This window comes from Alligator mississippiensis, chromosome 1 (assembly GCF_030867095.1).
Source record: "Alligator mississippiensis isolate rAllMis1 chromosome 1, rAllMis1, whole genome shotgun sequence".
NCBI lineage: Eukaryota > Metazoa > Chordata > Crocodylia > Alligatoridae > Alligator > Alligator mississippiensis.
In genome coordinates, this window is record NC_081824.1 from 446305872 (window position 1) to 446333759 (window position 27888).

At 43.6% G+C, this 27888-nt stretch overlaps 1 protein-coding gene across 1 annotated transcript; it reads left to right on the forward strand.

Moving 5' to 3' along the window:
* Positions 1-3339: 3339 nt before the first annotated feature.
* Positions 3340-27578, forward strand: CCDC82 (coiled-coil domain containing 82). Its single transcript, XM_014611338.3, has 8 exons — positions 3340-3459; positions 3692-4253; positions 4924-5137; positions 7292-7384; positions 10107-10231; positions 10499-10669; positions 23740-23925; positions 24568-27578. Exons 2-8 carry the CDS (start codon positions 3702-3704, stop codon positions 24631-24633), a joined length of 1407 nt encoding a protein of 468 aa, XP_014466824.1. The 5' UTR covers positions 3340-3459; positions 3692-3701; the 3' UTR covers positions 24634-27578.
* The last annotated feature ends 310 nt before the right edge of the window (positions 27579-27888 follow it).

Sequence of the window (27888 nt, forward strand, 5' to 3'; positions counted from 1 at the left end):
GGTAGATGGAATTTGCACTCTGAGCCACAATACCAGCAGTGGCTCGTAGATTTAGAAGTTGATATCTGATGCCATACAAAAGAGAGAGAGCAATATTAATCATTTCAACAGGAGGTCCATTGTCCAACCAACGCCTTTCCACCCTTTCTTAATTGGGAGAACCATGTAAATAAATGGCCATCCTGTTCAAATAAGATGAGCAGGATTTAGCTCTTCATTCATATATAGTAAATGCTGTGTTAACCGATATGAGTGGGGAACATGGCATGCTGGTTATATAAAAATCCCAGTTACCTGAGGCAGGGGTTCTCAGCCAGATGCGGGCCGGGGTGGGGAAAGGGGGCAGGGGAGGGATGGCGACAGCAGTGCAGGGTGGTGGGTGGTGGTGGTGGCCATGTGTGAGCTTCCCCCTCTCCTCCCCACTCCCCCGCCCCTGCATCCAGCCGGTCAGCCAGAAATTCCAGTTAATAGAAATTCTGGTTACTAAAATGACGGTTATCACAGATTTTAATGTGTATTTTCTATCATTGGGATTTCATTAATATCTATGATTACAGGAACATGAAGAGGGTTCTATAAGATCTTGTTTATATGCTTCAATATTATCAATGCCAGTAGAAATATACTAAGCTCCACCAAAGATCAATTAAGATAAAAACCCTTTTTAAAAATAAATGTTCAGCCTTAACCACAATTGAATAGAATGGTCTCATAGTCAAGGCAGACCCATTCTCTTCCAAACTATATAACTTTTTATTTTAATTGGTTTTCTCAAATAGATATACTCAGAAAAAAAGGATATCTGTGGAATATACGTAATAAATAACACCTGAAAAGAAAATTGAAAAGAACAAGATGCCATTAATCCCAGCAAGAACAGGATTGGACAGCAGATGAATGCTATTCAGTGACACTGCATGTTGATGTTAGTGAATGCTGCAAGTACTCAGCACTTCTGAAAGTTGGGTCCTACATAGAACCTATACCTACTTAACTTTCTTGACTGAGTGAAGCTTGGAAAGAACATATATCATAGGTTCATAGGAAAGTAAGACTGGAAAGGACCTCACAAGTTCATCGGCTCAAAGCAGGAGCATCCTGACTAAACCACCCCAGCCAAGTGTCTGTCCAACTTCCTACTGAAAATTTCCAGGGATGGAGATCCTACAATTTCTTTAGGTAGCCTGTTACCATGTTTGATCACCCTCATAGTCAGAAATGCAATTATACAGCACCAGAGAGATACAAAAATGCAATAGGTATAAAAAGTCCTGCGTACTAAAAGCTTTGCTTTTACCTGGAGTTTGCACTTACTATAAATCTGTGGGGGCCAACCTTTTTTCACAGGCCTGTTACAAATTAGCCCTATGTCCTCCCCAGCAGTAGCACAAGGACTTTTGCCACCCAGGGCAAAAGAAATGTTGCTGCCTTCCCTCATAATGCACCTGGGACCTATTGATGGCAGGCACCAGGCAGAGTGCTACAGTGGTTCGACAGCAAGCTCCAGCCCACGCTGACAAAAAACTACTGACCACTGTTTTAATCAGTTATGCCAGGGGTGTCAAACACATGGCCTATGAGCCGGAACTGGCCTGCAGAGCCAACCTGACCAGCTTACCAGGCTAGACATTGGAGGGCATAGCTAAGAACAGTGGCCTGCTGCAGAATCTGAGGCCCTTGGGCCCCAGCGAATGTGGTGACTAGTGACAAGAGGGTGAGCAAGGGCTGATACAGGCCCAGTCTCCCTCTGGCTGCTTTGCCTGTTGTCACCACCATGACCCTACCTCCTCAACCATCAGCATTACCACCCCATGATGGAGCTGCTACCACCACTACATGCCCCACACCAGAGCTGGCGCTACTGCTGCAACACAGGGAATATGGTACATGGCAAAAGCTCTAGCTCTGGTCCATGGTAGGAGGCAGGTTTGGCATGTGACACATGACAGAAACAAGAACTGCTACTGCTATCACCACTGCCACCACCTACCCTGGGCCAGACCCAGAATAGCTCACATGCCCCGAGCTATATCCAACCCGCAAGGAGCCATGCAAGTCCAGATTCAGCCCAAGGAATAAGGTGAGTTTGACGACCTGCACTATGTCTGTTAGTCCAGAACCAAAAGTGGCCCTACTACTGGCAAACATCCTTCACCCTCACCTGGGGCTTCAGATGTTCCCAAATCCTTTGGCAAGCACCCTATGTGCAAGCCCAAGCCCGGAGGCTTAGGGTTCGGATGCCTCCGAGTTTCACTTGCCCTCAGCCATACAGCCCCAGAAACAAGCTAGGGAGGAGCCTCCAGTTTCCATAATGTGGGCATAAAGCCAAGGTTAGCTATGCATTACCTACACGGGTACTATCCCAAGCCAGCAGAGCAGTCTTCCCCCGGTGCGCTTAGGAAGCCTCTGTGGTGATTGTGGTATTTCCCCTTGGTAAGCATAGACTACGTTTGATCTGAGCCAAGAAGTGATAGCAACAGGGCATCAAGCCTAGCTTGACAAGGACACACCAGGGTCCACATGGGGAGGTTGCAGCAGTGCCTAGGAAAGGTCTGGCAGTGTCTAGAGCGTGCCAGCCACCCACAATGCGGGGCCGGGCACAGCTGTGCAACGGGCCGCGAGGCAGGGCTGAGCATGCTTTTCCAGACACCTCTTTTTGGGTCCTCCCATCCCCGTCCCAGCATGTTTTTTTAAATATCATCCTGCATTTAGGATTAGCATAGACTGTGCCTGATCTGAGCAGAGCAGTGACAGCAATGGGGCATCAAGCCCAGTTTGACCAGGACACACCAGGGTCTGCAGAATGATTTGCAGCAGCACCTGGGAAAAGTCTGTTGGTATCTAGAGCATGCAACGTGGGGCAATGGGCACAGCTGTGCAATGGGCCCCGAGGCAGGGCTAGGGTTTTTCCCATTTCCGTCCCAGCGGGGGTTGGGGTGGGGGGTGGTGTCAAATATGAACAAACCTCCAGGACTTGGGCTTTTGCTCTTTTCAGCAGGGAAGTTTTGGGGGCACAGGGCTGCAGCCCCTCCAGCAGGGGAAGGAGCAGCAGGGAGAGTTTGCAGGGCTGGGCGCTGCCCACCCCGGGGATCCCTTTTCCCCACTTGCAGTCCTGTAGGGAGAGACAGAACGTGCCATGCGGCGTGACGTCACCACCGCGCCTTCCCAAGAAGGCTCGATGGGTCACGTGGCGCCTTCCCACCGCCTCTCGCACTTCCGGAAACATGCCCAGGAGCGGAATGACAGCGGAGCCGGCCAATCGCAGCCGGGTACGCTCCGGAAGGCGGGACTTCTTCCTTGCGAGCGGCAGTTCAGAATCTCCCGGGGCGGGCGGGGTGTTCCCAACGGGCGGGGGGTCGCGGCCTGGTGAGGCTGCGGGCGGCGCGGGGGCTTCGCGGGTCTCCGCCGCCTCGTGCAGCAAAGCGGCGCGCACCTGCGTGGGCTCCCGCGTCGTGCGAGGTTGGGATGGGGCATGTGCACGTACTCCGTATTATTTTATTCTAATTACCGTCTTCTTGCAAATTGTCGGTCGTGAGATGATTGCTAGGCGCTCGGCTTTAAGTGCCTTCGTGATGTTTGTGTTGCCTTCTGCGAGTCCTTTGTAGTAAAGTTAACCATAGGTAGACTGAAATGAAAATGCCTGCTTTTGAATGCATTGCGGTCACCTCACATGTTTTTGCGTGTGTTCCAGGCGTTTCTCAATGGAGACGAAAACGCCGGTCAGACGATACGAAACGCGAAGGAACTCGAGGCTAAAAGAACCAGAAGTCAAAACACGGGTCGATTGGAGACGGACAAAAAGAAACGTTATAGTGATTAACAGCGACGATGATGATGAAGAAGAGCTGTCGTCTCCGGAAGATGAGTTTTCGTCCCCGTTGGAAGCTGAAAAAAATGGAGCCATAGTTGAAAAGAGTAGCCTTGCAGATCACGAGGAGAAAAGTCCTGATGACACAGTTATTACGGAGGATGCCGAGGACGAACCCATTGCTCCAGGAAAGCGCAGGCGGTCAAGCACGTCGGTAATGTATGACAGCGATGGGAGTGATGACAGTGATATCCCTGTTAGAAGAGTGTTTGCTAAGCGCAGCTGCATAATGGATGAAGAGAGCTCTCAAGAGCAGCAGCACCCCTGTAGCCCCCTTACGGCAGAAGATAACTTGCCTAGTAAGGACCAGAAAGTGCTAACAGAACCGAAACAAGTGTCAAAACCGAATGCCATCCAGGCATCTGATGACAGGGAATATTATGAGGTGATTATTTTACCTTGTGGGACGCATCTTATCTTGGTTAACAGTGTTTACATGGGTTTTTTTCACTCGAGAGGTGAACTGGGAATTCCCCAAAGTCAAAATTCAGAGTACCGAATCTGCCAATCTTCACGTTCCAACCAGGCACCTGTGGGGTTTGGTCTTGATTTTGTTTTCATTGCTCAGGATTGAGGGGTTTTGTCCATTTCCAGACATAATCGAACGACTGACCAAAGTAGTAGTAGAATTTTGCATCCCTATGTAACTAATGGGATTCTTCCACAAAATACTTGCTCTTTTCCTTTTCTCTTAAAAAAAAAAAAAAAAAATGACTGACAGTGGGGCAAGGCTGCTAAACCTTGTATGTGAAACCTGCTACCTGTTGAGATGGCTTGGAGCTCTGAAGCGAAGTAAATCAGTACAGATGGGGCAAGGTAGAACAGAGGCATAGCAGGGCAAGTTTTTCCCCCCAGCTACATTACTGAGGCAGACCAACCTAGATAAATTCCAGGTGAAGGTATTCTTTCACTTTTTCAGAAAGATGTTAGCTAGTCTGCCGGCATTTTTTTGTTGTGTTTTGTTCCTTCTTACTTGAATGCCTAGTGTAGCTTGAAGGCCACAAATCTTGCATGGCGTGTTTGATTGTTTTATAAATAATTTTAATTTTATTTAGGAGTCTAGTGATGAAGCGGAAATAGAGGAGTCATTCTGTAAGTTACCCCTCACACCAACAGAAAGCAGTGATGATGACGAGAGTATGAAAGACTTTATAGTTGATGATGATGAAGAAGAGGAATTTACAGAACATGATGAAAATCTGAACCTGCTGCAAGAGACAGATCTTGCTCCATTAAAAGGCCACTTAGTGGAGTATTACATACCATGCCGTAAGCTTAAAATAAGCTAGAAGTTGGTGGAAGTACTTTGCTTGTCATGTGATGATTTTGTGTTGATCAGAACTTTTGTTTTTATATAAATATAAAATAGCATGCCTGTGAAGCATATAGTAACTTAAATTCATATTTTCAAAGGCCATAACTTTAGTATGGGAGTACTCTAGCTTCCACAACTAGTATACAGTAATTTTATAACTTTTATTTTATTGGGGAGAGTGTGGTTATGGAAAAGATACTTTATTTGCATTCTTTCAGTTGGTTCAAGGTGCAGACACGTGATGTCACATGCTTTAACACACGTGTTAATATGGAGCAGACATTGATGTAAATTACCTAGTGTACAGGGTCATATGTCCTGAGCTCTAGTTAGTTTCATCCCCGAATAGGTGTTTGCACCAACTGCCTCCTGTGCGACTTTATGATGAGGCAGTGTAACAGCACTTACAGGTGTGGACAGAAGTTGCCTTTTTCGCCATTTAAAACGCTTTATTGCTGTGACTTAATAGAAGTGGCTTTACAGCACTTCAAAAATGGGTACAGTGCTTTAAATTATCCCCTGTTAAAAGAGGCATTAAATTTTGAAGCGTATTTTTACAGCACTTTAGCATGCAGCGCTTGAAATTATTTCTGTATACTGGTCAAACTTCTGACTAGTGGAGAAGAGTGCAGAGCACACTCTTCTTCCTACCCTGGAAAGTGCAGGGAGGCTCAGAAGCCCCCGCCAAACATTTAACTTCTGAAACATTTAAGAGCGCTGTAACTTTACGATACTATACAGCACTGTTATTTAGAGCACTTTTTAAAATGTGCACGGAGCACTTCTGTGTACACACCCAGTGTGCTGTGGAAAAGCTGGTAATCTGTCTGAACTAAACACTGGTGTAACTTACAGCAGTATGCAAACTATTGGAAGCTACCTCCATTTAAATATGGACATCTTTAATGATGTACGGGTGCAGTATTTTACCAAATACTAATTGATAATACAAATAGTATTGTATTGATACATAATAGAGGCCTAGACTGCTTGTTACCAAAATTTTATGGTATTCATCAAGACTTTGTTTTTTGGGTTAGTTGTATTTTGGGTAATTGATGGTTTTTTTAACTACCTATGGCCCCTCCTATAGTTTCAGCTGAATAGAAGGTATTTTTGTCATTGATTTTTCTGTATTGTTGCCATATCCTGTTAAACAATCCAGAGGTTGAATTGCCTTGGTAGGAAACCACATTTTGTCACATAATACAAGGCCCCCCCCCCCCGAAAAAAGACATGCGTCTTGTTTTTGCAGGCAGCACATCTAAAAAAGAGCAGTTTTCTTCCCTGCCATTCCCTCTTCCTCTCCCACACGCCCACCACTGAGTCATGATTGACATGGAGTAAGTCCCGTTGGGAATGTAATGTCCAGGAATCATGGCTTCATAGGAGATACTAGAAAATTCTTGATGTCTCACCCAGAGTATGTCAAGACAGCCACAGAGTTAGGCCCTGAACTGTTGAAAGGGCAGTAGTAAGACTATTACTTCTTTATTATAAATAGTTCTTTATATAGATTTTCTATAAATAGTATTGTTTCCACAATACAAGCCCTTCAAGATGCTTCTTACTGCAAGCTGCAGCTTGTTTGCCATGAGCCAGTTCAGTTGCTGATTCAGGCATAAGCCACAGTGCTCAGCCAGTAGCTACTCAAAATTCCTTAATGGCTGTGAGAGAGTTATTACTGGATTTAGCCTCTTCTGTTTGCTGGGTCAGAGAGAATATGGAGCCATTTTGGCCATCATTTGAGCACAGCATGTCCAGGCTTCTACTTCAGAAAAGAAAAATAAACTTCCCCACTTAAGATATGCACCCTAATTTTTGGGGTGATGGGGGGGGGGGAAGAGGGGGGCAGAGGAAGTTGTAGCATGCAAGTAAGCACAGTGAGTAAGGACAGTGTGTGTATATAGCTCGTATGATAAAGGTTTTTAAAATGCATTGGGCTAAAATGCACTGTTTCAATTGACATTCCTGTTTCATAACTTTGGGAGGTTCCACTTTCAAACTATTTCTTATGGTTGTACTTTATCAAAGTTGGTAGATGAAAAGTAATATTCATGGAATTTTTGTCGCCAGTGTGCTTTACCTGATTGCGTTTATTTTCCCAGTCTCCCGCTGCGACCATTACGTGCATTTCCAAAGAGTAGTAAAGGCGTTTCTCATCAACGCAATTGATGACACATTTTTGTGCTCATTGTATGGTAAGCAAATAACATCAAACAGAATAGTAATTCAAATTGGTATACTCCCAACAAGAGTATCTGTGTTTGAAGAAGTGGTCTCCAGGGGTGACTGTGTAGGACTGGGACTTAATTTAGATTCCTCTCCCCAGATCTGCCACTTTATTATGGGACTTCCTACTTGGTTTATTTGCCCAAAGAATAATCTGAGATAAGTGAAAGAGCCTAATTCTTTCAAGTTTGAAAAGCATTTTTGAGAATTGTATATGAGTTGTTCTTTGTATAATTAATGAAAAATCCAAATTTTATTGGTTAACAATAGCAAGTCTATAATGAAGCTAGCCTTCCCCTTTCCAAATCTATACTCTGACTTCCACTACAAAAACTAGTTAACTTCCCAAAACATTGCAAGTCACATGTTATCCCCTTATTTCCCTGACTTTTACCTGTGGCATGTTATAGTTTATATAGTCTCACTGTTCTGAATGTTGTTCCTTGTTAGTGTGGGTAAGACACTGACGTGGTAATTTATTTTGTTAATGATTGCCTGAAAAATGCAGGGTATGATTTTTCTGAGGATTTTGGTTAAACTTAAAGAGAGAGAGAGACTACACAGACAAATGTAACAACTATCACTATCAAACGATACACATTATTTAGGATTTGTAAACATCTGCACCATTCTATGGGAATACAAGAATAGCAGAGCAGCTCCGACTCTAACCCTGCTTTGTTCAGAGTCAAAACTAGGGTGGCTTTGCTACAGAATCATGCAGACTTAACAGATTGTAATACCTGCTGCATGCTGCAAAGCAGTAGCTCCCCCTCCCCTGTTAAAGTGGCTAAAATGCACTTGCCTGTACCCAGAGTTTTCCAAATGAAGTTCGCTTCCCAAGTCTCTATTAGATTTGCTTCAAATCAGAAAATTCTTGGCCTAAAAATTGCATGTTTGCTTGCTGTAGCTGGCAAGTCTCTTTTTGCACTTCTTTGGACCTCGTGGAGAAACTTACGTGAAACGCAACTTAGGACTAGGGAAGGGATAAATTTGGAGACCATTAATTCTAGGTACAGAAAAGTGTCAGTGGGATGCTGAGGGTATGTGAGACTAGAAAGGGCCTCATAGGCCATTGAGTCTAGCCCCCTACGTTTTTCAGGCAGTCATTAAGCAAGGAATCGCCACATTGTGTCCTCACCCATAATGACAAGGAACAGTATTCAAAACAGTGAAACCATGTGAACTATAACATGCCACCAGGTAAAAAGCCGGGGAAATAAGGGCATTGCCAATACCCTGCCATTGCAGTGACAGGAAAGTAGTTAATAGTTGTTGGACATTTGGTACAGTCAAGAAGCAAGGACAAAGTGGAAAACATACATATGCTGATTTAAAATACTGAATTAGCAGCAGAAATGTATGTTCTTGAAGCCCTTATTCTTTTTCTGAGGCCAATACTAGTCTCTTCAGGTTTTCCTAATAGTTTGTGATTAGAGAAGCCCCCAAAGTTGGAGCAAGTATAGTAAATATACTCTGCTTCCTAGAACTCTTTATAAAGATATATAGACTAGAAAAGTTTCCCTCTTTTTATATAGTTTTATCTCCTGCAAGATGCTGTTATTGGCTCCCTAGTGAATGTTTAGTCAAGTTTAGCACTAAATAGAATTTGTCATCTTTATTCTGTATTCATCATAGCATTCTCTCCAGAGTTTCAGCAGAATAGATTTTCTGAGGACTTACAAGTACATCTGTTAATTAGTTTGAGTTAAAATAATTAAAAATGAGCTAGTTTAGCAGTAGGGGTCAGATTTATTTTTGTCCTTAATAATTGAAGTAATGGACTAACACAGGCTCCTTAAGCATCCAGTACAATTACATTTATTGAAATGTTGTGCATAAATTATACTAAGGAAATTAGGTTGCAATTAAAGTAAATTAGGTATAATAGTGGGTTTCTTTATATACAGCAGTAGGTCTCCAGCCTTCCTCAGGTCTGTATTGACACATTTGGTCAGGAAGTGGGGGAGAAACTATTAAAAAAAATCCATTTCCATGTATTCAGGGAGTGCAGATACTAAAATCCAGTAATTGTGATTGCAAGATGTCACCACAGGGCAAAGTTAAATTTGTCTGGGTGGTTTAAGACTGTACATTTTTTAGCAGATTTGAATTCTTAAGTTTAATATTGGATTTTTTTTTCTCAATTTCTAAAATGTTTTGGGGAAATTATACATTCATTGTAGTATTACTAATATGCAGCTCCTTATTTTCAGAATTTTTTTCATTAGGATTAAGATAAATATTCAGTATGATTCTAGTTCATTGGATGATTGTTTAGAGTTTATCAGGAAAACAGAAATGTAAGGGAGCTAGCAGAGTGCATGTTTTGGTGTTATGTGATGATGAATTATTTCATGATAAATCAGATTGAATTATCACTACTGGGCAGTCCATTCACATTTACAGTCTTTTCTATTTCTATTTTGTTACATTTAAATATTACATATCACAAATTTTAGTAAGTCCTTACGCCAGCTGCACTCGAATGAAGTGGCTTTCATTAACCACGGACTTTACTGACAGTACTTTTAGTCATTGAAATTACTGTTCTTCAATAAGTAAATAATGACCTCTATATGCTTTTCAAAGTAAAGATCCATCGTTCCTCTGAAGATTCCATAGTTTGATCATATATTGTATGTGTTTCATCATCAGTGAATATCTTACAGTGACTCTTTCTTTGAACAGATGGAACAAGACAAAAGAGGTATGCACAAGATATGTTAACTTCACTTCATTATTTGGATGACCGCTTCATTCAGCCTCGTCTTGAAAACCTGATTTCTAGAAGCCGCTGGAAAGAACGATATAAGGTATATAGGTTTCTGGCTTGGTCATTGAAATGCCTCCAAATTTTAATAAAGTACTGAAATATATCCATGTTCCAGAATGAAAATACAGTAATTCTAGTATATTTTTTTTTTTTCTTTCTATATTTTGGGAGTTGACTTTAGATCTAGTCCTATATGGGTGTAGTCCCTGAATTCATGGGAGTTGAGGGCACTCAGCATCTTGCATAGGTGGGCCTCCTTGTGTATTTTCAGGGTCAGCTCTTCAACTATCTGTGAAATGTCTTTCAGGAGCGAGTGGATAGTTATCCTAACGTCCGTATAATCATGAAGTATCCAGTAAATATGTCTTGTCAGGCTTGTGAAATGCATCGGTACTGTAAGTTTGATGTGTTGCTATCAGGAAAGCTGTACAGCAATAGGACTTTGGAAACAGATGACTTCATGTCACATGACAAACAGGTAACAAAAATTCTTCTGAGCAGTTAACTAGTAATTTATATTGCATTTTAGACTAAATGAAACAAAACAGTACTCCTGTCAACATACGTGATGTACATGGGTAACTTTTTTTGCTGTATCATGCCTCAGTATGCTTCAGTTGAGTTGATACTGAGATGTACTCTACCCTAACTAATATTCACCCTTTAATTCTTAATACTTTCAAGGAAGAAATGTCTGGGGCAAGAGAAAGCAAGTCATGTTTTGAGTGCTTGTGTGGGTGTGGTGTGGTATGTGTGTGTTTCAAAACATAATGGGGTTTAAAACGTTCAAAAAATAGAATGTTTATAGCCATTATAAGGGGGGGAAGGTTGGTCCCATTGTGGGACTGACCTACCTGTATACCAGGCAAAGTACAGCCCATGGGCTGGATCCAGCCTGCCACACCAATCGTTCCAGCTTGTGGGGCTCCTCTAAAAATTTGAAAATAATTATCTGCTGGTGGCTGCGTATCTAAAAGCTGACCAGGTGCTAGCGGCAGGAGGAGCAGGTGGCAGCAGCAAGGCCACCCCCAACCAGAAGCTTCTGCCTAGCAGAGGCTTCTGGCCTGGCAACCATGGGGCTGTAACCCTGCCCTCCCTCCATCCAAGATGAGAATGGGTGGTGGTAGGGTGGTGGGGAATATCACCAGTGCAGCAGGAACCAGCCCGGCTGACACCACTTGGTTCCTGGCTGCATGGCCAAGACCACAGGATGCAGCAAGAGCCAGCCCGGCCCGGTGGTTCCTGGCTAGGTCCTGCTATACCATGCAAACCTGGCCAGGCAGCCTGGAACCACGGGATGCCAGCCAGGCTGGGTTGGCTCTGGCACCACGTGGTTGCCAGCCGGGAACCGTGCACTACCGGAGCAGCGAGTGGGCTGTAATGTAGGGCAGTGGTGACACGTGGTGGGGAAGTGGCAGTGGGCAAGCAGGAGAGTGGGGCCCACACTGGCAGGGGCTCTGTGGAGTGAGGCTGGCCTCCACCCTTCTCTCTGCTGGTGGACCGGCCACATGCAGTCCTGGGGCTCACCGGGACTGTGCACCACCAGGGGTCTCTACCTGCTGTGAGCACCCCGAGGCCTTGCCACCTGCTACTGGTAGCAGGGGCTGTGCACAATGAGGGAGGGGGGATGTGTGGGGGGCATGCTTGTAAGGGGGGTCCCACACTCACACCCCCCTTACACTGCCATATATGTTCACCTACACCCCCACACCCTCCTCAACATACACACAGCCCCTCCCCGCCCCCACAACATACAAAAGTAAAACTTCACTTTAAGCTATTATGCAATCACCGCCAAGTACACTATGCAAACGCATATAAATCAGGACAAAAATATTTTTTTAAATCAAATCAATGTATGTTGTAGTAGATGTTTGGGGGTTGTTGTTTTTTGTTTTGTTTTTGGTTTTTTGTTTAAAGAAAATAACATCTGGTTCCAAGATGGCAAACCTCCTTGCCAAAGGAATACTTTAGGGGCAAGGGGAGGGCCTTTCCGTGGCAAGGATCAGGGGTTAGGAGGCAGGCCTTCCAGTTTCAAGATGATGACCAAGGAGGTGGGGCACCTGTCAAGGGGTAGGGCTACCCTTGTGGCTCTCTACAGCTCGCCAAAACTTGTTAAGCAGCCCTCCCGCTGAAATAATTGCCTGCCCCTACTCTATACATGTTCCAAAATGAAGCTGGACAAACCAATTCATATTTTCTTGCACACATGTGCACTCTTTCCTCAAACTAGATCTCCAAAAGGAGTGTACATATTAAGTGAGGAAGCTGCTTTTTCTGACCAGGGTAGAAGAACCCTGCTTTGATTCCTCCTCCTGAGTGCAGCCACTATTGCATTACTATACAGGCAACGAAGGGACCTGGTTGCTCTTAATAGTTTATTGCTCTTCACTCTAGAGATGTTCAGTCACATCTTCTGTGTAATGGTTTTGATGTTCCACTGTTCAAGCTAAACTGTCTTAGGACAATTTTTCTGCCTGCTAGTTGCTTCTAGTCTCTTTCCTTCTATTTCATAGATTTCATAGACATTAGGGCTAGAAGGGACCTTGGAAGATCTGTAAGTCCAGCCCCCTGTCCCATGGGCAGGAAGTCAGCAGGGGGTCATAGTATTCCAGCAAAATAAACATCCAAATGTCTCTCGAAGGTGTTCGAAGTAGGTGCTTGAACCACCTCCGTCAGCAGTCTATTCCAGACCTTGAGGGCTCAGACAGTAAAGAAGTTCTTCCTTATGTCCAGCCTGAAACGGTCATGGAGGAGTTTGTGACTGTTCAGCCTTGTCATCCCTTGGTGCATTCTGGTGAGCAGACGTTCCCCCAGATCCTGGTGAGCACACCTGATGAATTTATAGGCAGCTACCAGATCACCCCTGAGCCTGCACTTCTTCAGGCTGAAGAGTGCAAGAGCTCTCAGCCTCTCACCATAAGGTCTGTTTTCCTGACTTGATCATGCACATGGCTCTCCTGCACTCTCAAGCTTCTCCACGTCCTTTTTGAATTGTGGAGCCCAAAACTGGACGCAGTATTCCAGCTGCGGCCTCACGAAGGCCAAGTACAACGGAAGAATGACGTCCTGGGATTTGCTTAAGAAGTATCTATGGATGCAAGCTAGCGTGTTGCTCGCTTTACTAGCTGCAGCATCACATTGAAGGCGCATGTTCATATTGTGGTCAATCATGACCCCCAAGTCCCTTTCATCTGTAGTGCTAACCAGTGTAGCACTGCCGAGCCTATAAGCATACTGCGGGTTTTTCTTCCCAAGGAGGAGAACCTTGCATTTTTCAGTGTTAAACACCATCAGGTTCTCATCCGCCCATTTCCTGAGCCTGTCAAGGTCAGCCTGGATCACCCTCCTGTCCTCAGGTGCAGATGCTTTACTCGAAAGTTTGGTGTCATCGGAGAACTTGGCCAGTCCGCTTCTGATACCAAAGTCCACATCATTAATAAAGATGTTGAATAGTATAGGCCGAAGAACAGAGCCTTGAGGGACCCCACTGGTCACAGCACACCACAACGATTGACTTCCATCAACCACCACCCTCTGGGGCCGACCACAGAGCCAATCCCCCAGCCAGTGGATCGTGGTGAAGCCAAGGGCGCAGTTGGCCAGTTTTGCTAAGAGGTGCTCATGGGATACCAGATCGAAAGCTTTTTTGAAGTCAAGATATATGACATCAATCTCCTCTCCCTTGTCCAGGTGATAGATCACCTGGTCGTAAAAGGAACTAAGATTGGTCAAGCAAGACCTACTCTCAACAAACCCGTGCTGGCTGTCCCTTAGGATGTTGCCGTCGGCCAGTCTGTTGAGAATGGTTTCTTTGATAATCTTTTCTAGTATCTTCTCCGAGATAGAGGTCAGGCTGATGGGCTTGTAGTTTGCCAGATCCACTTTTCTCCCTTTCTTGAAGATAGGCAGCACGTTGGCCTTCTTCCAATCTTTGGGCACTTCACCAGAGCGCCAGGAGTTCTCAAAGATCCGGGCCAGGGACTGGGCTGTGATGCTTACCGGCTCCTTGAGTACCCTGGGGTGTAAACTGTCGGGGCCGGCCAACTTGAAAGTATCCAGCCTCTCAAGGTGTTCCTTCACAAGGTCAGCATTGATGGAGGGTAAGGGATCTCCCTCACCCAGGCCTTCCCATCCCGTAATGGGCAGGCGCGTCCCTTGGAACTGGTACAAAACCGACGCAAAATACCCATTTAGCAAGTTGGCTTTATTTATTTCACATAGAGTTGCACTGATATATCAGTGGCATATCAGATCAGCACTGATAACAAGAAAATTAACATTACTAGCCATCGGCTTTTTTTTGGCTGATAATGTCATCAATAAATGCCACGTGAGCATACTTAGCCGCAGCATGCAGGTAGCCAAGAATGCAGCTTGGCAGCTTGGAGAGCAGCATCTAGCCAGTAAATCTTTGAGAGGGGGAGCAGACTGAGGTGCCTACAGTGAAAGAGGGAGTGGGGCAGGGGCTGTCCAGCCAAGGCAGTGAATGGGACCCCAGGAGTGGGATGGATCCACGGGTGGTTTGTCTGGAGGGGGGCGGGTGGCTCCCTGCTGCTGCATGCACCCCTGGGGGAGGTATGAGGGGCATGTGTTCCCTGGATTTGTGTGTGGGACAGCGGCATGCTGCCTGCTGTGGGTTCAAGGCCAGGAGCTATGCTGGCCTCTTCCTGGTAGGGGGCTGGGTCAGGGTGCACTTTAGGTGGGTGGCAGCAGTGCTGGGGGGGGGGGGGGGGGGGCGGGCTATGGGGTGGGCTATGGCCACCCCAAAATTACTTGTAGCCATCCCTCCCAGCGCTGCCTCTGCTGGGAAGAGGCCAGTGCAGCCCCTGGCCCCAAGCCCACAGTGGGCAGCCTGCTTTCACCCCATGCACAAATCTGGAGGGGGCAGATACATCCAGTGGCTCCCCCAGGGGTTCATGTAGCAGTGGGGATCCACCCTCCCGTGGCCCCCCCCCCCCCCCCCCATGGGCCCGTCCTGGTCCCAGGGTTGCATTTACTAACCTGGCTGGTCAGCCCCTGGTCCCTTCCTCACCACTGTGGGGGCATCCCCCGCTCCCCTCCACTTCCTCCCTCAGACTTACCAGCCAGATGCTCCTCTCCAAGCTGCCAGGCTGCATTCCTGTAAATCAGCTATCAGATCGGTATCAGCTGATATGGATGGATAATAGTTGGCCATCAGTATTGGCCAAGAAGATTTTTATCGGTACACTCCTAATTTCACAGCCTTGGAGATTAGCTGTTTTCAGAATCATAGATCCATCCATGGAAATCAGTCATTAGCAACAGCTAGGGTTTCAGCTTTAGTTAATCAGGAAAGGGAGGGTAAGTCAGCTGTAGATTAGGGCTTGCCCCTGCTCTGTGCATTATAACTAGAATTTTTTCCCCTTCATTCTGCCTTTCAAAACAAGGTGTGTGTTGTATGTGTGAGAATGCACCTCCAGGTACATCTGTGTCCTGTTTCATAACCCTTTATCCTGCATATATAGTTGTACACTAGCCTTTTGAAATGTTTCAGAGGCCTTGAAATATTAGTCTGTCCACAGCTTGTGTGGGTGTGTCCCTCATGTACCAAAGTTGGAGCCTTTTGAAAGTAGTCCCTACAAGAGTGGTACATAGACCCTACCTCTCCACAGGCTTGAAGTTGAAAGGGAGTGAAGCCACCTTATCCCCCTATGGCTTTCTCTCCAGGTCTGTGTTGCTCCTAAGGCAATATGGGGGAAGCCCTTACACTCATAGTCTTCTCTACAAGCCATTAGTTATTTTATGTGTAAACAGTCAGTACATTTTGTTTAGGTTTGTTTTTCAGGTTGTTTTTTGTTCTCACGGGAAAGAATTGAATTCTTGATGGCTTCCTTCAGATGCTTTAATGTAGTGCAGAAAGACCCAGCCTTCAAACACTGTTGTTCTTATGAGGTTTTTATGCCCATTGCCTGCAGACATTGCCCTTGAAGATGGACGTGTGAATATGAAATGCAGCCTGAGATAAGATTAGCCTTTAAAGAACGGTGTCCAGCAATGCCTGGAGGTACATGTCATTATATTTGATAGAAGCTAGGCGCACAGATTTCTCTAGCTCTGGACATTGAGGAGCCAACAGGTTGGACTTTGCCTAGACCCACTTTATCAGCTCCTTCTGCCATCCTGAAGGGGGAGAGGTTGGTGTGTTTGTTTTGTGCCAAGTTACGTTCTGAGAAAAGATATTTACCTTCTCTTGGACTGTCTTCTAAGACTTTTGGGCCTTCTTTGTCTACCTGCAATGGATTCTCTGGGCAGATGATGTTGGCTTCAAAGTTCCCTGGTACTGTCTGACCTGAACTGAACCAGTTTGATACTGTTGGTTCTGGTTGTTGAGAGTGGTACAAAATGGACCTTTGGACTCTGCTTATTGTAATACCGATTAGGGGGTCAGCTACTACTTTGCTGTTTGCTTCTGGCCACACCAGATATTTAGGTAGAAACTAGGCATATACTGGCAATCAGTGCCAGAATCTGCATTACTCTAGAGGAGACTAGCCTTTCCTCTGCCTTCAGTTCCAGCTTTGATTCTGCTTCCATGACGGTCCTAACTCGGTAGTGATGCAGGCTTCAGTGGTATCATTGATACAAGTGGCAGGTCTATCCACTTCAGTCTCATATACCATCCATTCTGCAGCTATTGTATCTGCTGATATTACATCATCGTGACTTGAATATACTTCATATTTCTCTTTTGGATTAAGATTCTAACAGGGATATTTCCCTTCTAGATCATAAGCCTCGGGACATTGACATTCTGTTACTGTATAGCCACAGAGAATCAACATGACTGTAGATCTAGATCTAAGGATTTTTTGTGTTTGAGCCCAGACTCATTGGCTCCAGTTAATTTATAGATAATCACCATGTTCCAGTTAGAGTATTTTGGGGTACATTTTATTCCTCTACTGTACCTTATTGTAGGCTAAGATCACTGTATCTTCTTTGCCCAAGAAGATGCATTGTTGATCCACTTGGCAGAGTCTCTTATTCTAGTCCTTTTTAATGATGATCTGAGGGAGCCTAGACGGCAGTAGCATGGCTGTGAAGTTGTAAGATGAAATCAACATCTTCTACGCTTGATTACTTTGGAGGCTTTTGGGGAACTGGTATAGAGTGGCCATAACATTAGGAGTCTGAATTGAGGTGGGTCAGAATTTATATGGTCTTACTGTCCATTCCTGTCAACATGATACCAAAATTTGGGGAGAGGTAGGCATGCTAGTAGGGAGGGAAGGACTGCAGCAAGACCTGGATAGGTTGCAGGGGTGGGCTAATAAAAACAGGGTGCTTTTCAATACGGACAAGTGCATGGTGCTGCACTTGGGCAGTAGTATCCAGCAGCACACATATAAGATGGGAAACTCCCTTCTTGAGAGCACAGAGGCAGAAAGCGATCTTGGAGTCATCATTGACTCCAAGATGAACATGGGCCGACAATGCAAGGTCATGGTCGGCAGGGCTAACCAGACCTTATCGTGCATCTTAAATAGGTCCAAAGAGGTGATCCTCCCCCTCTACGCGACACTGGTCAGGCCACAGCTGAAGTACTGTGTCCAGTTCTGGGCGCCCCACTTCAAGAGGGATGTGAACAACATTGAGAGGGTCCAGAGGAAGGCCACCCACATGATCCGGGGACAGCAGGGCAGACCCTGCAATGAGAGGCTATGGGACCTGAACCTGTTCAGCCTTCACAAGAGAAGGCTGAGGGGGGACCTTGTGACTGTCTATAAACTCACCAGGGGGGACCAGAAGGGTTTGGGAGAGACCTTGTTTCCCCTAGCGCCCCCCGGGATAACAAGGAATAATGGCCACAAGTTGTTGGAGAGTAGGTTTAGAGTAGACATCCGTAAGAACTGCTTCACAGTCAGGGTGGCTAGGATCTGGAACCAACTTCCAAGGGAAGTGGTGCTAGCTCCTACCCTGGGGGTCTTTGAGAAGAGGCTTGATGCCTACCTGGCTAGAGTCATTTGAGCCCAGTTTTCCTCCTGCCCAGGCAGGGGGTTGGATTTGAAGATCTACAAGGTCCCTTCTGACCCTGCTTCTATGATTCTATGATGATTCTATGTCAGGCCATTTCAGACAGAGTGGCTTTGCCTATTTATAATAAAGCTTTCCTAGACTTTGTAAAAATGCATAGGTAGACCCCAACAATTTATAGTGAAATCAGCAAGTCCCTGAGTGACATTTTTCTCACATCCATTGCTGAACTTATTTAGGTCTTTCTACAAAAAGTGAGACAAAGTCAACACAAAGGCAGGCAAAGTGAATCAATTTATTAGAAAGGCATGCTTGGCATTGAGCTTTTTCTTTTTACTGGCAATTCTTAAGAAAATCTTCCTTTAGAAATGAAGAATTGGAATTGAACACGTGCAGAAAGCTTCTTAGTATCAAGAACATTTCTGCAGGTGATTTTTCATGATGTGGATATGGCATGCTTTTCTCTGAAGTGATCTTTATGGCTTCACACTGGACATTCCTAGCATGATACAAATAGCAATAGATTTTGTCTTTGAAGGATACAACTTATTTTCAGATACGATTAGACTGTGCTCCTGCAAGGATTCTAGTGCGATTCACACCTTCACAAAGGACTAAGCTACTGTGGAGATCTCTAGAACAGATAATGTATTCAGCAGAGTAATCTTCTGAGGTTACCACTTGCTTAAGGGACTCTGAGACCTCTCTCTAGACACAAGTAGAAGTGTGGGTTTCTATCACAAAAAGAAATTGGCACAGCAGGTTCGTTGCCCACAAGAGGATAGTAGAAACAGTGACTTGCTGGAAGCTGTTCATATTCACTGCTTGTTCCTGTGGTGGCTAGTAACTCAGCCAGCGGTAGAAGCTGTTAACATGTATAGTGCTGGAGGGTCTATCTGCGGCCCATTGACTGCAGTGTCTGTTCTTTACTCCTATAGCACTTGGCTCAACTGCTACAGCCCAGACTTGTGCTAATCAAACACTTCAGAAAAATATTGAATTAAAAGAGCCATCACAGCTTAGTGAATGCAGTAGATGGAAATGCATAGTTTGGGTTGCTTTTTCAGTTATTTAAGAACACCTAAGAGGGGAGGACAGCAGGAGACTAAAAACTCTTAACTTTACTCACTTTTTTCTGTAAATTACGCTAGTGTCAGTCTTTTGTGTTCAGGCCTAGCAAGATCTCAGCAATTAAAATTAGAATAAATACAATATCTGGAACATTTCCCATACTGAATTCTACAGAAATACTGCTTTTACAAAATCTTTCTTTAAAAAAAAAAAAAACTGTTTTGATACAATTTCAGGCATACATTGTGGTAGAATTTAAGAGTAGAGGAGTTTCAACTTGTTAGAAAATAATGTGCAGAATACCCAAATAGCAAGGTGGGCAGGGAAAACAGGGCTATTTAGTGCATGCTGAATGGCTCCGCAAAAGTCCAGAATCTGGTTTTCGGTTTTGTGGGGCATTTTGAAAGGGGAATTGAGTGATGCTGGATTCCTTGAGGTTTCTGATGCTGCGCTTTTAGCATTCTTCCTCTAAAGACTGATTCAGGATTTTAAACTTTTACAAATGTTTCAAGTCTTATTCTCCAGTAGTACCACGAGGACTCAACATAGCTTCCTGCAGTTTTGTTTTGTGTATGGGCAGACAGCAGAGCTTTATGCAAGTACAGCAAATTTGTTCACATTGAATAAGTTACAGAATGGCAGCCATACCAAGTTCTGGACCTCACGCCTGTGTAACTTGATTTATTTAATCTTATGTGATGCAGCTTTATAATAGGCCAGATCCAAAGTTCTTTTTAAATTGGTGCTATCCATTAACTTCAGAGAAGCTGTGCTCCTTTCCAGCAGCTGAGGTTCTGGTCCACATGGTTGATTACATGAATCACATAAATTGTCTCTGAAACTACTCCCATATTTCTGCATTCCAGTAATTACCAACAAAGTAAACACAGCTAATACCAAGTTGTGCTGTTGAGGATGTGGACAAGTAGGTCATATGTCTTTTGGGACTGCTTACATATGCAAACGTTTGGTCATGCATGCAGAAAGCTCACAGGAGAGTCAGGATATTGACTGATTAAAACTTAGGCTGCTTATGCTCTAAAAGAATACTTGGAAGATTAACAATTGGAGCAATGAAATGCATCACTACATTTTGGCTTAAAAAAGAAAAACTTGTAATTTATAAAGTGGTAAAATGAAATGCATGCAATTAAAAATAATAAATGAATCCTACCTTGAATTAAACTGTCTGACTGGAAGAGTACTGGCTCTTTGCCTCTTAGCTGCTTGTTATGCAAAAATGACCTCAGTCTAACACAATTGGATACCTGAATGTATTGGAAAGATGTCAGTCTCCTAGTTGCATACCATAAGGTGTAATCCAGTTCTCCTGCATAAAGCCAGAGTTGACTAGATCTTGTGCAGAAGTGCTGGTGGGTTAGTGCATTGAAATCCACCATAGATTTCAGCCATGTGCAGCACTTGTGTTTCATAGGCCTTATTCCTGTCTATAGGCTGGAGTTATGCTTATGTATCTGGGACACACAAAGGGGATGGATCTTTCTCCTTCTTTGTGCCCATTGGGTGCATCATTAGTGCGAGATGTGTTAATGAGTATTAGCCTAATTTTAATGTGCATTACAGGTGCATGACTACACATGCGCACCCATAATGTGCATAAAAAAAGGTGAAATCAGGCTAATTGCGCCTGAATTTGATACCTGCAAATGTATGTATCAAACTGAAGCATGATTAGTTAAAGCACATTAATGCACATGTAGACACTAACTTGAGTGCCAGGTGTGCCCAGGCACTAGGGGCCCATGGCAGGGCTGCAGGGACTTGGCACTAGCGTTAGTCAAAATACTTTAGTCAAATTTAAAGTTCATTAAGTGATTTATTTTTTTGGCAGGTGTTTACATGTGCAGGGACTTGGCAGTAATGTTGGTGCCAAGTCCCTGCGCATGTAGATGCCTGCCAAAAATCACTTAATGCACTTTAAATTTAGTCATGCTTAAATGCATGCATAGACATGCCCATAATGATGCAAAATACCTGCCCAAAGTATTGAGATGGCACAAAGCTCCCTTCTGCAGATTATATAGTATATGCAAACGCATGTGAATATCTGCTCTTACCATAGCTTCTCTTTGTTCATTTGTGCATAAAGTTATCCTGTTGCATTTCCCTTGTTCTGAATTACAGTATACTTCTACCTGAATGTAATCATTCTTCATATACCAGCTTTATATTGGGTATCTACACTAATTACTTACTATGTATCATTATACTTGTCCATGTTTAATATGACTAAAGATAACATCCACATATGTACAGGCATGTTTTCTTAGCTGTAAATATTCCTATAAATTAGACAGATAAGTCTCTTAAATGGAACGATTGTATTATTTTTGTACTAGCTGAAACCCGCAAAACCTTTGTGATTTAAGTTTTTATTGCAAAAGTATTTCTTTAAATACAGAATTTTTACTAATCCTTTGACCAAATACTTTAACAGAATCAAAACTTCTCGCCCTCAAAAAACCCCCAAAAGACTACATGAAACTGTCCATGTGTAAACACGGGCTTAGGAATATACATATATTTTTTGTCAACAGTCTGACCTTGACTTGTTTACAGTCATAGAATAAGAGGGCCCTTGTACATGTGACTAGGAGCTCTTATACACGAGGAAATTTCCCCTTTTAGTGATTTAATTGCTCTTTTTAACAATTTAATTGCATAACGGTATAAACGTTCGGCAGCACGTTACGATTAAGTAGTGTAACAGTGTACATGTTTGGGAGCGTATTTCAATTTAAATGACTTTTTTACATGGCAAACAAACACATCGCATGCATCTATAATAAATTACAGCAATATTTCTCAACTGTATAAGAGCCCTATCTGGAGAAGGGGACAGTGCACAAGGTGCTGGATGCCTGGGTATGTTTGGGGAAGCTTGGACTTGGCAGACTTCCAGTACCCTGTGCACCATTCCTGCTGCCTTCTCTGGCTGCCAGCATAGCCAGCCTGTTCTCAGGCGGTCCCAGGCAGAGAGAAGGCAGTAGGGACGGACGGTGTACAGGGTGCTGGAAACCCGCCAAGCCCAAGCTTCCCTGATCACACCTGGGCTTCCAGCACCCTGTTGGACCCAGTGGGGGCTGCCTGAGAGCTGGGGCTGCACCTATGCATCTAGTACCCTGCCCAGGTGTCCCTGGGGGACACCGCCACCGCGAAGGGAAGCACCAGGCCTCCTCCGCCCTGCCCAACCTAGTGGTTGCACAGGCAGGCTCTGTCAAGCAGCAGGGGGCATCAAAGGGCCTGATGGTTTGTGTTTGTATTTGTTTTTTCTTTCAGAGCCTGCCTGCATCTCCCACAGCAGGGGAGGAAGCTGCCAGCAGGTCACACAGCCCCTAAGCTGCAGGGGGCCCTGGTGCTTCCTCCGTGACAATGGTGCCCCAGTGGCACCCCACCCGGGCAGTCCCCTGGGGCATCACCCCCACGGAGGGAAGCACTGGAGCCCCCCACAGCTTGGGGTCCACTGGCAGCCCAACCTGTGGCCACAGGAGAGGCAGGCAGGCTTGGGGGGGGCAGGAGGAGTACTGGTCCCCTCGCCACTCCCCTTCCCCCCCCCCCCCTTCCCCCCGGGCAGATCCTGCCTGCTCCACAGCAGGGGGCCCCGTAGCTTCGTTCTAGCTCTGACTTGCCTGCATATGTTTGAAATGCCTTGGGTTCTATAATAAGATGCTTATTCCATCTGTCTGGAGCACTGTGATTGGTTGTTTCAGTAAGCATTGTGACCAGTTGCTAAGACAACCAATCATGGTGCTCTGGACAGACCATAAGTCTATTATTATTATTATAGATAGATGTATACACACACACTTATTTTTTTGTTTACTGAAAACTAGTACTTTAACAAAGTTTTCTACAGGCTTTATTCATAGAAATAGATATGGTGGAGTTTGTATCCGTAAAGATCCTGTTTTTTGGTATTTTCTTAATGTCAAAAGCAGTTGTGTGTTGTTACTATGACAATGGTTCAGCTTTTTCCAAGTTATATAATTAAGGAATTTTCTGCTTGTATTTTTAATACATTCATTTAATTTCTTATCACTTCAGCTGCATTAATGCTGAAGTAAGTATCTCAGATAATAAAGGTAAACCAAAAGGGATCTAATAAGTTCTCTTAAAGCTAAAACCATCCATATGAGCTGTGAATGGATTTTGTAATAAAACTGCTTGGATAGATCAAGTAGTAGTGTTTCGCCTCTGTTTTATGGTTGGTCACAGAAGATCTTGAGCAAATGGCCTGCTGGAGCTACAGTTGCATTAAATGACTAGCCATTGTACCTGCTAAACTGGGGTGCAAGGGAGACAGCAGGTATACTGTTTATTCCATTTAGATACATATTATTAGTTCATTATTTCACAGATATGCTAAACTGATGTAGCCATGCTCTAAATCACCAAGATGATCATTGTTCTATGTGCATTAATTGTCTCAGCTAATCAAATGTATTCCTCTTAATTCAGGTTTTGAAGGTTGGTGTGGTGTGTGCAAATCGTACACGGGTTTATCATAAACTCAAACACTTTAAATACAAGTTGTATCTGCTCTGCTGTTCTAAAACAGAGCTGGAGGATGTTGGGGATGAATCAGTCAAAGATACAGTGGAAAGGCTTTTCAGTCAGCTGGAAGAAAGTGGCTGGATTCAAAAGGTATGATGGGATATGTGAGCAAGTTGGGGAGGTTTCCATCAATGGAGGTAAAAAAAACACATCAATTTGGTGGGCTACTAAAGTACATGGAAGGTAAAAAAAAATATCTTCAACCATGCAAGAAATGCAGTCACCTTCTATAAAAAGCAGTTCCCTTCTTGAAAGCGAATATGACTTGCAAAACAAACTTGCTTCCTGTGGGCAGAGAGAGGTAATATACACGTTGGTCTGAAGTCAGACAGAAGACAAGGTAGTGGTGCACCTTATAGACCAACTGAACCAAAGAGATGCTGTGGTTCATGAAAACGTATACCTCTCTGATTCAGTTAGTCTACAAGGTGCCACCTTTACCTTGTCTTCTGTCTTGCTTTCTGTGTGTATTAATCTTAACTCCACTTGTTAAATATCTTACTGCCTTTAGTCCAGCATCTCTAATTCAGGGAGCTGTTTTCTGTTCTGAAATACTGTCTCCCTTAGTATGAGTGAAACCAGACTTGCTAAGTAAGCTTTTGAAGCTTTCTTTTTAATATCCTGAATCACTCCTGCCACTTGTTTGTGAATGAAACAGAGTAAACAAAGCAGTATGGATTTGTTATTCAGCTGTTCTTTGATAACATTTATACAATCGTTGTTTTCATACAGGAATATAACAAATTTGAAAGCTATATGGATGCTGCAGACTTATTCCAAGACGAGAAAATAGACTGAGAATCCATACATCTCATTTTGAAAGAGGGTTTGTAAATGGCCATGAGCATAAAATATCTCCATGTGATCTTCAAGCATTTTCTCTGTAGTTTTATATTTTAAATGTAGCTGTTCCAGTAAATTGCTGAAGATATAAAGGAATTTGCTACATTTTCTTTTTATCTCTAATTCTCCGTGTTGACTTAACTTGCATAACATTTTGCAAACTCAGTCACACTCTGTGCATAGGTTGATTGAACTTCCTTTTGTACTTGCAACCCGTCTGAAGAACCTATGCCCTTGTGAAAGAAAACATTTCTGCGTTACTGCATTGTAGAGTCTATTGCAGTGCTGTGCATGAGAGAGAGACTTTCTGGAGAAGTACATATTTATCTCTGCATAATTGAGATCATATCTTCTTATCACATTTCTGTATATTTATGTTAATTGAGCCATTAATGTGGTTACAGTGAGAGAAACAGAGGAAAGAGTGCTTTTGCTTCTGTATTACACAGATGAGGTGGGGTGTATGTGTGTGGTGGGTAAAGGTGAGTGAATAATTCCTCAAGGCTTATCCAGTAACAGAAATCTGAGAGGGCTGACTTTGGTAGGAGTATGTACAAAGGCTACTGTGTCTCATGCCTACTAGCTCTCTAAGCTTCATGAAACCCAGCTGCAATTCTTCTCTTTTTGCCTCTTCCAGGAGCTGGGAAAGGCTGAGTGGTCTGTAGTGCTTGGCCCATTTGAGGTATATTTAATGAATCAGACTTTGGAATTTGGGAGTGAAGAGTATGGGTGCGCAAGAGAAGGCTAAAAGTTGCTCTTCTATTTGAATCTGGATTGAAAGAAACATTTTGAACTGTCTGTCTATTGTGCTATACTTATGCATGCCTATCACCTGGGAAAATTGGTGACCTGATGGCTGATGAAGTTAATCATGTTCTGTTATACCAGTAACGTAATTCCCCACCAGAAAATTAAAGACATGAAGCCAACACATTAGAAGGTTAATGGGGTTCTAGTCAAGGATACCATCTTCTCCATGTACCTGAATTCTCAGTTTATATAAAATCCTTTTGTACAAGTTATCAATGTAAAATGTGTGTCTTCTCTACCTGTACATTACAGTGACTTTCCCAGAGAACCTGTGGCAAGTGCCTAGATTCCAGGCACTCCACACTGTCACGACGTCTGATCCTGCTTGGCAAATCTGCAAGTTAACTCTTTTTGCAGTTTCATTTTTCACTGTTCTCAGGGTCCATAAAAATCAATGAAAAGACACTCACTCACTAACTGGATCAGGCCTACTGGATTTGGCCTTGAGCATGTCACCTTTGAGGACACCAAACCCATTTCTTCTACTCTGAGAGCACCACCTGTGAACCATGCTACACTTTCATTTTTTGAGATAAAATGGCAGCATTTTTTCTAGTGTAGCATTAGTCTTGTGACACATGGCTTTGAAACAGATGGGGGTGTTTGTCCCATAATGAAGGGTATCTAGTACGCATACTCATTTAAGCTTTGTATACAAGTGGGGCATTTTCAGTAAAAATGAATATGCTTTGCACTTTTTACCTTTTTTAATTGCACAAAAATGTGTATTTAATGCAGAATGAGTGAACTTTCCTCTTTTAGGTATATGTCTGCTATTGGATAAAAATTACATAATGGCTGTAATGATTGCTTTGAACCTATTTTTGTATACATGTATATTTTTCTCCCACAGACTAAAAGAGAATAACTTTTAAAAGTCTTTCCTTTGTGAAATTTACAATTGAGGAAGACTCTGTCCTATTGAAGCAAAAAAACAAAATTACTTTTGGTGTGGTGACAGAACTGTATGGAAAGATCAGGTGTACTTAATGCTGATTCCAAAATATACCTGCCCAGAGGAAGACTGACAGCTGGTGGGTAAAATTCAGAGGCAAACTTTAGTGTAATTTACACACTTTTTCTGACTCCTCAGCATCTAGATTATGCTATCTTAAATTCTCACTGACCTTCAGACCTGCAAATTCCAAATGCGTGTTGCTTTGGAATTTGGCTCTAACCAAGGATAAGCAAAACTAGGCATTGTAGCTGCAGTAGCCTAAGCATTCCTTGCTATAGGCCCACAGAGTAGTGACACATATTTTTCTTCATACAGCAGTCTTTAAGCCAGTGAGTCTCAATCTTTTTAGACTCAAGGCACCCCTTGGAAAAAGCCAGCTCTTAGTTTCACTAATTTTTTGACCACCAAAAAATAATTCTGTTGCAAAGAACTCAGGCCACAGCAGATCAGAGTGTTTTTAACACCATGAATTCCTGTTTGAAATCTCTGTTTATCGTGGGAATCATTTGCACACCTGAGCACTAACACTGCATAGAGATTTCAAGGCATCCCAGAGTGCTGTGGCACCCTGATTGAAACTAACTGGTTTAGTGGTGATGGAGATAAGAGAGGGCTTTGTCCAGTTTGGAAAAAAGCCTAGAATCAGAAATTCCCTGTTGGAGATGCACTTAAATGGGTAAGTTTCCCTAGTGAAATGTTGCTATTTGGAAGAGAGGGACCTAGTGGGAACTGGGTGGATAGGTGACTTTACAGAAGTGGTATTTCAGAGTCCCATGTGCATTTTCTCCAAGGGGTGTAATATGGGGTCATCTAAACCCAGCACTCTTTCCTGCCTATGCAGGGGGTCAGACTCGATCTATTGAGGTCCCTTCCGACCCTAACATCTATGAATCGATGGGCATTACAGTTTTGCTTGGGGCAGCTTCCTGCCCACTTTATCTCTGCGGCAAAGGAGGATTCTCACAGAGGCTTAAACATTGTCTGAAATAGATAAGTTGTGTTACTTTCTCTAGATGAGGGGATTTATAATGCTTTTAAAATGCTTTCTATATTTTTGTGGTCATATTTTAATTAAATTGATTACTACTGAAAATAAAATGTGTGTAACAATAAAAAAATAAATATAAGACAATTTCATGGTTCTTGTGGTAACACTAGCATGCACACATTAGGAACATGCACATTTCCATTAGCGTTCCAACTGGTAGAGGCCTGAACAGATAGGGTTTGGATTGTGGGATTATTGCTAAGAGAAGCTTCCCTTTTTCATTTCTTAAACATTTTGCATTTAAGTTTGCAGCTTGTACAGTGGATTAACATTATCTTTATTTTATATTAAATATCCTTGTAACTTAAGAAGACAATAAAGGCCCTGTGCTCAGTTATTATTATGGTAGGAGGCACTAGCTGGGCTGTTACACAATGTTATAAATTCTTCTAAC

Bases quoted from the DNA above. Each gene is read 5' to 3' on its own strand.
- CCDC82 (XM_014611338.3), top strand. From the start codon at position 3,702: ATGGAGACGAAAACGCCGGTCAGACGATACGAAACGCGAAGGAACTCG. The intron at 7,385-10,106 runs GTAAGCAAATAA...TTCTTTGAACAG, and splicing joins ATTTTTGTGCTCATTGTATG to ATGGAACAAGACAAAAGAGG. The intron at 10,232-10,498 runs GTATATAGGTTT...AATGTCTTTCAG, and splicing joins GCTGGAAAGAACGATATAAG to GAGCGAGTGGATAGTTATCC.